Consider the following 11,097-nt stretch of genomic DNA (forward strand, 5'->3'; position numbering starts at 1 on the left):
CATCAGAGACAAGGATATTGTTAGGAATGCCCTAGAGACGTGTGATAGGACTGCTCTTTCTCTATATACATAAATGACCTGATGGACTGAATGAGCAGCAATCTGTGGCCCTTTGCTGATGATGCTGCAATGTACTGCAATGTATCATTGTTGAGTAACTTTAGGATGATACAAGATGTCTCGGACAAACTTTCTAGTTGGTATGATCAGTGGCAAGTTGCTCTAAATGTAAAAAAAATTCAAGTTAATACATATGACAAGGAAAAACAATCCTGTAATGTTCTAGTACAGCATTAGTAGTGTGCTACTCGATACAATTGCATTGATTAAATATCTATGTGTAACACTGCAGAGCAATATGAAATGGAATGAGCATATAAGGACGGTAGTAGTGGAGGTGAATGGTTGACTTTGGTTTATTGGGAGAATTATAGGAAAGTGCAGCTCATCTACAAAAGACGACAGTGTATGGAACACTAGTGGACCCATTCTTGAGTACTGCTTGCTCAGGTGTGTGGGGACACCCCCCCCCCCCCCCCCCACTAGATCAGGCTAAAGGAAGACACTGAAGTGATTAAAGGTGTGCTGGTAGATTTGTTACTAGTAGATTTGATCAGCGTGCATTACGAAGATGCTTCATGAATTCAAATGGGAATTCCTAGAGGGAAGATATCATTTTAGAAAATTTAGAGAATCTACATTTGAGGCTGACTGCAGAATGATTCTACTACCTCCAATGTACATTATGTGTAAGGACCATGAAGATAAGATAATAGATATTAGGACTCCTGTGGAGGTATGTAGACAGTCATTTTTCCCTCACACCATTCACCAGTGGAACAGAAAAGGAAATGGCTAGTGGTGGTACAATGTACCCTATGCCATGGACCACATGGTGGCTTGCGGAGTATGTATGTATGTAGATGTAGATGTAGATTATTCATGTCAGTTGTTTCATCTAGAACAACTGAGACAAAATTCAATTCACCTGTATCATTTGAAACAGAAGCAGTTAAGTCATTTTCCGTTACATTTGATGTTCTTGTAAACAGAGAAGAATATTCTAATTGATATTTCACCTTTACATCAGATTCACTGAGGAGAGGTACGAGTTCGACATAATTGCCTTTATTCAGGAACCAGTGTGATTCACAATGTCCTGTGAAGGCGATTTCTTGCATTGGCAAAATACAGACTACATCAGTTGAACGTTTCATTATGTACCTATTCTGTTCATTATGTACCTATTCTTTCATATGAGATGAGATTATCATTTTGTAAACTATGAAGCGTCTTCTGCTCAGCCAACATGCAGTCAGTATGGGTCTTCCTGTAAGTATTTTCATTGATTATGGAGAGCAAATAGTTTTGTGAATGTTAGGCATGTCATAATAACCAACACTATGCTAAGCAGATTTATCACTTATAAACAAATGACATAACAAACAATACAGGTTTTGCATATTATGGCATCCTGTTAGCCAGTTGTTGCTGTTGTAAAGTAGCATATTGAAACCCCATATGCAAGATTTATCATCGTCTGCCCTATTCTATGTCCCAGTTATAAATTTTAATAGCATGAACTGTAATCATTGTAGAGTGTTGAATCAAGTTCACAATTAAACAGTAACTCAAAACCATTTTAGATAAGTTCATGCGTGAGTGCTGCTATGTCGTTTTACCACTTGCAGTGCCACACACACCACATAAGCAAAATGACAACTCCTGAGTGGACAGCGTTTTGTGTTCTGCAGCTTGCTGAGAGTGAAGCTGTAATTTTAGTTTATTGTACATTTCATTTAAAGTTTAATTGTGAGCCCCCAATGGGCAGAACATCTGTTGACAGTATAATCAGTTCAAAATGACCAGATGTTTATGTAAAGGGAAAAGCATGGGGGGACCAAATGTGTCTGAAGAGGGATGTTGACCATGTCAAAGCATCTTACCTTTATAATCCTAAGTAGTCTGTTCAGAAAGTGGGTCTTGAATTTCAGTTGCCAGAGTCACCAATGTGGAAAGTTTTAAGAAAACTTGTGTACACGCATCCATACTGGTTACTGTTGCCTTAAAGCCAGATGACTTTGTTGTACATTATAACTTTGCAAGTGAAGTGTTGCAGTGGGATTATGATTTTTTGATGAAGAGGTGTTCAGTGATGAGGCAACTTTTTATCTAAGTGAAAGGTTAACACTCATAATGTTCGTACCTGGGGATCAGAATATGCTCATGAAACTGTCTGTAACAGATATGTTGGAAGAATGGCTCATTTCCTAGATAGTACAATAATCTGAAAACTTCATTTGGGAACAAGATGGAGCCCTTTCCCATTGGCATCTCTTTGTATGAGAGTGGTTGAACAACGAAGTCCCTGACCATTGGATGTGTTGTAATGGACAATATGGCAGAGCTCTGTTTCGCTGGTGTCAATATTCACCTGACCTCACACCGTGCAGTTTTTTCCATCGAGGCAGTGATAAAGATTGAGTCTGCCATATGGAGGCCTTGCACCTGGAGAGCCAGCAACTAGTAACACAGATGGATTATGTGGGTATGGACCTTGCAGGGGATAGCTGTTCAGACAACAGACAAGGGATGACTGCTCAATTTGGCCGCCAGGTGGCAACCCAATGGCTCCCAGAGGTCACTGGCCCAATGGACCTTATCTCTTCTGCAGGCCACATGACCAAAAGTAGTACATGCAGTATCCTGACACCTGGGCATTATTTATGTTGGTGCCCACGTTATGCTCCAGCAGTTCCCTCTGGGTGAGTTTCCTTGGGTAGGTGCCAATTGCAAAAGCATTCCCACAATCAGGATCTCACTCTAGAGCTGGCTATGTTTTTTTGTTGTCTTGAAACTTTAACATTTTTTGTTGTCTTAAAACTTTAACTTTTGCATATCCCTTCCAGACTTTGATTGTGACAAGCTTAGTGTATCGACAATGGATTTTCAAAGGTTCAGTTTACTGTGACAGTTTCAGGCCTTCAGTCCTCAGATATTATTGTTGCCCTTTCAACATTTGAGAAGTGACTTGATTTCAATTATTGTGTACCGAACTAACTCAGGAGAAGACTGTTTACAAGTGTTACAATAAACTTCCTATAAACTTTATATGTGAATATTCTTTATGCATCACCTCTGGTGAACACATCAGTGTCTATGCTGTGCCACTACCTAATGATCTGCCAGATTTGAGATGTAGAATTGAAGGGGTTATTGCTTCCATTACTCTGGACTTGTTAACTAAAATGTGGAAAGAATGGGATTTTAGGTTTGATGTGTGCCACATAACTGAAGGTGCATGTATTGAACATTTATATGAAAAATTTCCTTTTCTTTTTGTCAGTGTCTCTGTGCTCTGACCCAGTGGATGTCTCTGTCCTGGTGTTGTTACTGCTCCAGTGCTCCAGCAGATGAGATGCAGCACATCCATGAACTCCTGATCATGTGGCTGGTGGCAATCTCCACGTTGCCTCCTGACCTCTCCAACAACCTCTCCTAGATCAAGGTCAAGGACTTCTTGACAGCATCCCTGTCATTCCACAGTTTGATAAGAAGGTCGACCCATGATCGAATTGCGTCATACACATGGAACACCACTTGTTAGCCCATGGCATCACAGGTGATACCCAGCAATGCCCCTACTTTGTGGTATATTAGGGCACAGACAGTTACCATCTTCTGCAACAACATAACCCAGAAGTGGAACTCCACACTCTGCCATATTCCAGACTGAAGTCGAGTTTGGTGGAATACTTTGACTCCCAGCTGCATGTAACAGCAGCCCGCCACAAGTTTTTTGGCTGCCATAAACTTAACGGACAGTCTTACTGACTACACACATATCTCATGAAATTGAAGGACCCTTCCTTAGAAAAATATCTCCCCATTATCAAAACTTGTAAATAGACCCTCAGATCATCAGCAACCCTACAGGATCCATCATAAGTGTTTGTTGCCTGACCAGTGCGCCACCTTCAGCCCCAGTCCCCCCCCCCTCCCCCCCCCCCCCCCCCACACACACACACACACACACAGTGCAGGGAAAGACTCAGCAGCCAGATGCCACCCTCAACAACATCTCCCTTCCTACAGCCAGTGTTTTATTAATTACCAGAGACACTAGTGCCTCTACCAGCTCACTAAGTGCACCTTGTGTGGGAAATCCAGACATAGGCTTAAGTACACCAGGTTGTGCACAAAATGAATGTCGATTGTGCACTCTAGAGACCCCTGGGACAAGGAGCTGGACAACAGGGCGGACATGTTCCCAGATATGTCCTACATCCAGTCTGTGCTTCCCCACTCAAAGGAATCTCTATCACTCACGGTAGCCATGAACAATGTGCCGACCAAGCTGCAGATAGATATGGGGTCCTCTGTGACCATCATAGAATGATAATGACATGGGGTCAGTGTCCCTTCAACCTTTTGACATTCTGCTGCATAGTTACAGTAATGACATCATTAAAGTAAATGGCCAATTTACAGCCTAAGTTCAGTATCATTCGGCTGCCCTCACAGATAGGAATTTAGTCATTGGTGCTCCCAGAGCCATCAGTCTCTTGAGCCTGGAATTTTTCAGTGCTCTTGGCTTAAAAGTCCATGACTCTGTCCCCACCATCAAGTCATTGCATGCCAAAGCCCACCTAAAAGACTTCCAAATTCGGTGTTCACACAACCCCCCTTGGTTGTCAAAAATTTTAAGGCACATGTGGCTCTTCCCCATCAGCAATGCCGAAGTTCTTCAAAGTCAGAAATGCACTCAGAGACCAACTTGAGCTTTACAGAAGCTCTCCTGCAAACCTTGCAGAACTAGCACTCCTGAAAGAAGGGATATTGCGGAGACATGGCTTAGCCACAGCCTGGGGGATGTTTCCAGAATGAGATTTTCACTCTGCAGTGGAGTGTGCTCTGATATGAAACTTCCTGGCAAATTAAAACTGTGTGCCGGACCGAGACTCGAACTCGGGACCTTTGCCTTTCACGGGCAAGTGCTCTACCACTGAGCTACCCAAGCACGACTCACGCCCCATCCTCACAGCTTTACTTCTGCCAGTATGTCGTCTCCTACCTTCCAAACTTTACAGAAGCTCTCCTGCGAGTTTGAGTCTCGGTCCAGCACACAGTTTTAATCTGCCAGGAAGTTTCATATCAGCGCACACCCCGCTGCAGAGTGAAAATCTCATTCTGGGAACAGCAGTTAGCCACACATCATAGAGCTCCAGAGGCTGCTTGTACAGACCACTCAGAAAACATAGGTCTTCAGATTGAATCTTAACTCATAGTGAACATGAAGTTACAAAGTTTGCTGAAAATCGTGCAAAATCAGCAGCACCAATGCAAAAATATTGCATATTAGATTTGTCAACCCAATCAAGGAATGGTTTCGATCTTCGGTGTTTCAATTAGTTTTAGCGCTGTTTCCAGTTTATGCTGGATAAGCAGTGCTTACCTTGCGCCCGTTGACTACAAATCACTGAGCAGCATTGTACTGAAGTGAGCCAAGGAACATCAGAAGTGTAGAGAAGAAGAAACTGTAAGCATTTTTAAAATTTTGTGTATCAAACAATATTAAAAATCAAGCTAAATACTGAGATTCCCTATGGAATTGAATGCTCATTTTGAACATAACTAAGAAGATATGCATTTATGTTACCTCAGCTGTTAAAGATTCTTTGCTGGCAGTATCTGGAGACCAACCTTCAGTGGTGATGTCACTATTTTTGGAATTTTTATCTGTCATCTAGTATTTGTCTGGGTCATAATAAAATCTCTTTTCTAACACCCATTAAAATTTTCAGAGCTTTTGTCCATCAGGGCATCTTCCCTCCTGTAGCCATTTAACACTTTTTTTAGCATGACTCACTGTTGTTCTCCAGTCTTCTAATATATCATAGAAGCAGTTATTTATTTATTTATTACATCTCCATAAGCAAAATGCTTTGACATATTATGGCTCTGGGTCTTATTCATCTCAAGATTTCAGATAATTTCTTTGGGAGTTTGGTCTGAATGGTGTGACAGCAATTAGAGACGAATAAATCCATTTGAATGCAAGATTTTAGCAATGGAATAACATGAGATGATTGATGCCCCTTAGCAAACACTAACTGTTGAGATTTTTGTAAATCTGTGTTACAGTATGTGTGGTTACTGCCTGGGCAAGACTGAGTTTCAGCAGACTGGAATTGGGTGGTTTATTCTCCAGCTCATTTTAATAAGGAGTGTTATTGGAAATGACCGTACTTTTAGAAAGTACTCCTGGAATAAGCTGGCTGTTTACATTCATTTTTAAAGTTTTTGCTGTCCATTTATAATTTATAGTTTGAAGCTTAGCTTATTGAATTATATACAGGCAGTAAATCTTGAATGAAACTCATGTGATTGCTGCATGTGCAACAGTTAAGCATTCATTCAAAATGTAATGTGTATGAATCCATGTTATGTATAAATTAACCCATAGCCATTTCAGTTATGATGAGTGATACTTTCCTAAAAAATATAGTGATGTATGCCATTTTTGCAACTGCATCCAGTCATTCACATATGAGCACTTGTTTTTTTCTGGCATCTTTTAAAACCTAAAGCTAATCCCTTTCATAGATGAACTATTCCCAGAAATTTCTTGCTATCATTGAAATCCAGTTCTGTCCAGCTAAAAGATAAGATGTAGCATATTTGACATTTCCCTGTACTGTTCGTAATATAACAGCCTTTGTTGACTAATAACATGTTTATCCATATTATCAATTTATTGTTGCAACTTTGTTTCTTTTTCATTGAGGTAGATACTTCATTCTCACTCTCCTTAACATTATACTATTAATTTCACAATCTGCATACCATCAATTTATTTTCACACTTTACTATTATGTTCCATTGCCCTCTCTCAGCACAATCACTTCTTTCGCCTTTCCATTGTCAATACATAGAATGGTCTTAACAGTAAATCATCATGCCCACCCTTAAAGAAATTTTGCATGATGTTTTTCAGTATTTTCATTGTGAAGTAACAACACTCGCGTCTTTGAACTGGAATGTTACTGTACCAAGTCAAATTACCAAGCTAGTTCCCCTACAACTTGATTTGCAATTCCAATTCGCAAGTAATAGAAGATAGACATGCATCTTTGTTGCATGTATATATATGTTTTAAAATCCTGTATGTCTGTTGCTTGTTGTGATCATAGTTTGTGAAGTTAGCCATTGACATTGCTATAGGCAGATTACATTCTATGGGACCTTAAAAACTGGGTTAAGTGCTTATAACATCTGTCCAATTTGTGATAATCCTTGCATGTGAATTCAACAGAGTATTACTTACATATTAATAGTTTATAAATTGATATCATATTTATATTTAAAAAAATTTGAATTTAAATCAGTCAAATGAGTAAGTGACTTACAGACTGTGTAATAAGCTTATGATATTAGTAAATATTATTACAGTTCAGTTCTATTAATTATATTATGTCACAACAGTTGACATATTTTTCTGAGCACAAGATGACAGTCCTCACTCCTTTATATTTTGATTAAAATGGTAATAGTATACTACTGCTTATGTTGAATATTATTATATGAAAATAATGGTGTTCATTTGCATAAATGATTTTTCAGTTGACCTTGTGACATTGGATGACTTATCTGCTGAGGCAATGCTTGAGTCAAGTCAGAGGATAGAGCAACTTGCAGAATTGTTTCGGCGGAGGCAAGAACCGTTATCTGATCCAGGGCCTCCAGTGGCTTTGCCAGCAAGTGTAAAGCAGGCAAACTGCTGTACACAAATTTTTATGTTGTTACTGTGAGTTATGAATTTGTTTGAACTTAATATTCTCTAGTATGTTACTTGTTTACGTGATACTATACATAAATTAAATTTCCAATTAATGAGGTTTGGAAAATGAAAACCTGTAGTAAGCAGTGACTAACATTTAATATGTATATTGGTCCTTCTGAGGTGTTTTAAGTGTCTCTCCTTACTCAGCTAACCAAACATTGGACTGATTTTCCATATGGCTTAATGGTATATTTTTACTGCATTTTGTATAAGTTTGTGTAAATTAACTGGAAAGTAACTTCGAGCTAAATTTGCAGAAACCATTGCATAAAGTAAAGAAGAAGCAATACTATATGGTAAGTAGGTTGTTGTATTTTAGTGAACATACTTCCAAGTATGAAAGGTCTTACATTTCTACAAATCATACTGATTGTTAGATTCAGTGTAGAGGAGACTGGAAGAGGGTAAGGGGTTCCAAGTCAAGCTGATATAGTGGTAACTGAACAATTCTTCTCTAGCATATTTGTGAAACTGTATCAGCCTTCATTATTGAAGTTATAAATAAAACAAGTAGTGTCATTGTGACATGTGTACATATCTGTTAAGATGAACACTGATGTTTGTGAAGATCGTGACACCCAGAAAAATAATCCAATTGGATTCAAACTAAGATGATGTGTAGAATAGTGCATCAGCAATTGTGAACTGTGATTTATTAGTCTCATAACATACACTTACAAATCATGTGATTATGGTATAGGAGACATGTCAAAAATTACAAACTAGAATCTAATAATAATTTTTAAAACTATATTTAGTCTATGCAGTAGTGTCTATATTTTCTTCATAATGGACAATTTGTTTTTTTCGCAATATAATGCTAATTTCCAGTTGGATTCTGCTCAAATTATCAGTTCATCTTCCATGAACTCTTCTAATGAGTAACAACGTTTGTGTATAAGAATTTCATGGAACTTCTTTTTTAGCATCCCTAGTTCCATGTTTAGAATGTTTTTGCCTTGAAGATTGTTGTAGACTTTCATGCCCATATATTGTGGGGTCTGATTATACAATTTCAATGTATGGGCAGGAAGCATAAAATTATCTTTCTTCCTTGTACTGTATGTATAATCAAATTGGTTTTTTATGAACAATTCCGGTTTGTTGTGTAAAAATATCATTAGCTCGTATATGTATAGGGAGGGGACAGTCAAAATTTTTAGTTTCTGTAATAATGGATGACATGATTCTCTTTGCTGTGCAGTGCACATATTTCTGATAATTTTCTTCAGGAGCTTCAGTACACGAGATATATTATTGGAGCTTCCCAGAAAATAATGCCATATCTTATCACTGATTCAAAGTAACTTAGATATGCTACTTTGCGAGTGGACATGTTAGTAGCACTTGATAATATATGCACGGCATATGCAAAGCTACCCAGTTTGCTGCACAGGTACTCAGTATGTGTGTTCCAGTTTAAATTCTTATCGAGGGGTAGACCCAGATAAATAATTAAGATTGAATAAATAATTAAGATTGCAGAGGAGTTGTGTATATGTAGGACCAGCAAAGCTCTCTTTTGAATAACAGGAAAAGTCAATATTACATAAATCTCAGTTTCTGAAAACACCTCAGATGAAATGTTTCCTCACAATCAATGAGTGCAAAACCAGCAAGTGAATGAATTCAAATGGGCAGAATACCTGTCACTTGAAAATGTGTTTGTCATATTATGACATTTCGGCTCGTGGAGGACATACTGCTATGACAGCAATGCGTGTGTGAAACCAGTGGATTGAAGAGGATAGTATGCAGTGAGAGTAAGTACTGCATCATATATTGGATTACTGCCATCTGATCTTTATGATTATTATGGACCGTAGAACTTCATCTAAAGTGTTGGCTGGAGTGTCATCATTTTTGCATTGATAACTGATGATGACTTCATAAGATGGTATGCATGCTATTGCATTGTATTGTATTCCACTGCCCAAATGACACTAATGCCTCAGACTGCAATGGGTACATAACATTAGTACAGTCATGCTGAGGAGAAAAATGTAATGTTGTTAGAGATCTAACTTCAGCTTGACCCAAAGTGATTGTCACACTCTTATCAGATGCTACTACAGTGACAACAATGTGGCAGTGTGTTATACTGAGTGGCATGGTGGTAAACCCCAAGTATTATGTTTCAGAGAACCATTGGATGTGATATGTGATCTCGTGTACTTGGAGAGAGCTGGTGAGGATGAGGGAAGGCAGTGGTGAGGTGGGGGGGGGGGGGGGGGGGGGGGTGGAAAACTGGCAGTTGGTAGGAGTGCTAGTGGGAGGAGGATGTGGTCCGACAGTTTTGTTGTGTCTACAGGTTCCAGCTTGCGAATAGAAAGGATAAGGAAGGCACAAATATCAGTCGGAAGAGAGTTCTGCTGCTAGATAGCAGTCATGGTAGAGGTACAGGCCCTCAACTCCAGGAGAAGTTAGGTGAGCAGTATTACGTCATTGGCATTTTCAAGCCAAGTGCTGGGCCAAGTCAGGTGATAAAGGGTTTAGTGCCTTTATGTAAGGTATTCCAAAAGGTGATTGGGTAGTTATAGTGAGTGGATGGGGCTGGGGAAAGCTTGGATATGGACAGGGTGTGCAGTATAGGTGATGACCTGAGTAAGATAGCTTCCCTAATTGGTACCAACAATGCGAGCTTGGTAGAGCTGTTCTGGCAGCATGATTAGCCTTATCTTGACAGTCCTGTGCAGTGAGTCAGTGCGGGGCTGGAAATGACACTGACGATTGCTGACTGGGCACACGTTCCTCTGTTGTCGGTGGGGCTATAGGAGATGGTGTTACACTAAGCATGGTCTGCACCTCATCAGGACTGAGAAAGGGAGGTTGGTGGAGTTGATTAGTGAAAGTATAGTGGGTGGGTGTGAAGCCACACATGGTCAAATAGCTGTTGTCATGGATGGGAGAACTAGGCCATTTTTTTAGCATAAACCATGACAACAGGCTCCCCTCTCTTAAAAGTAACTCTACCAGCTTAGAGATTTCTTCATTGTTTATGCAGAAAATAGAGTATACCACATTGGAGTGCACAAACTCCTTGAAAATTTGCTCAGATTTAGCTATCATTCATCAGAATATGCAGTCCATCAAGTGCACTAGCTTGACGTTGAACTACTTAGCACTTCAGAACAGGTCAGAGGATGGCAACGGCAAACTACCTTCATTAGGACCTTGGCAATAACACCTTCCTGCATCTCCCCCCCCCCCTGCACTCAATTCCTGAGTATGGGACCACTTTGACTTGAGTCAAA

General features: G+C 39.5%; 1 protein-coding gene across 1 annotated transcript in view; it reads left to right on the forward strand.

The window, feature by feature from the left end:
- Positions 1 to 11,097, forward strand: part of LOC124556447 (ATP-binding cassette sub-family G member 8) — a 327,261-nt gene that overhangs the window by 266,461 nt on the left and 49,703 nt on the right. The window contains exon 12 of the mRNA XM_047130396.1: positions 7,624 to 7,807. Coding sequence (XP_046986352.1) covers positions 7,624 to 7,807 — 184 coding nt within the window. The remainder of the gene's footprint in view (positions 1 to 7,623; positions 7,808 to 11,097) is intronic.

Source organism: Schistocerca americana, chromosome X (assembly GCF_021461395.2).
Source record: "Schistocerca americana isolate TAMUIC-IGC-003095 chromosome X, iqSchAmer2.1, whole genome shotgun sequence".
NCBI classification, from domain to species: Eukaryota; Metazoa; Arthropoda; class Insecta; order Orthoptera; family Acrididae; genus Schistocerca; species Schistocerca americana.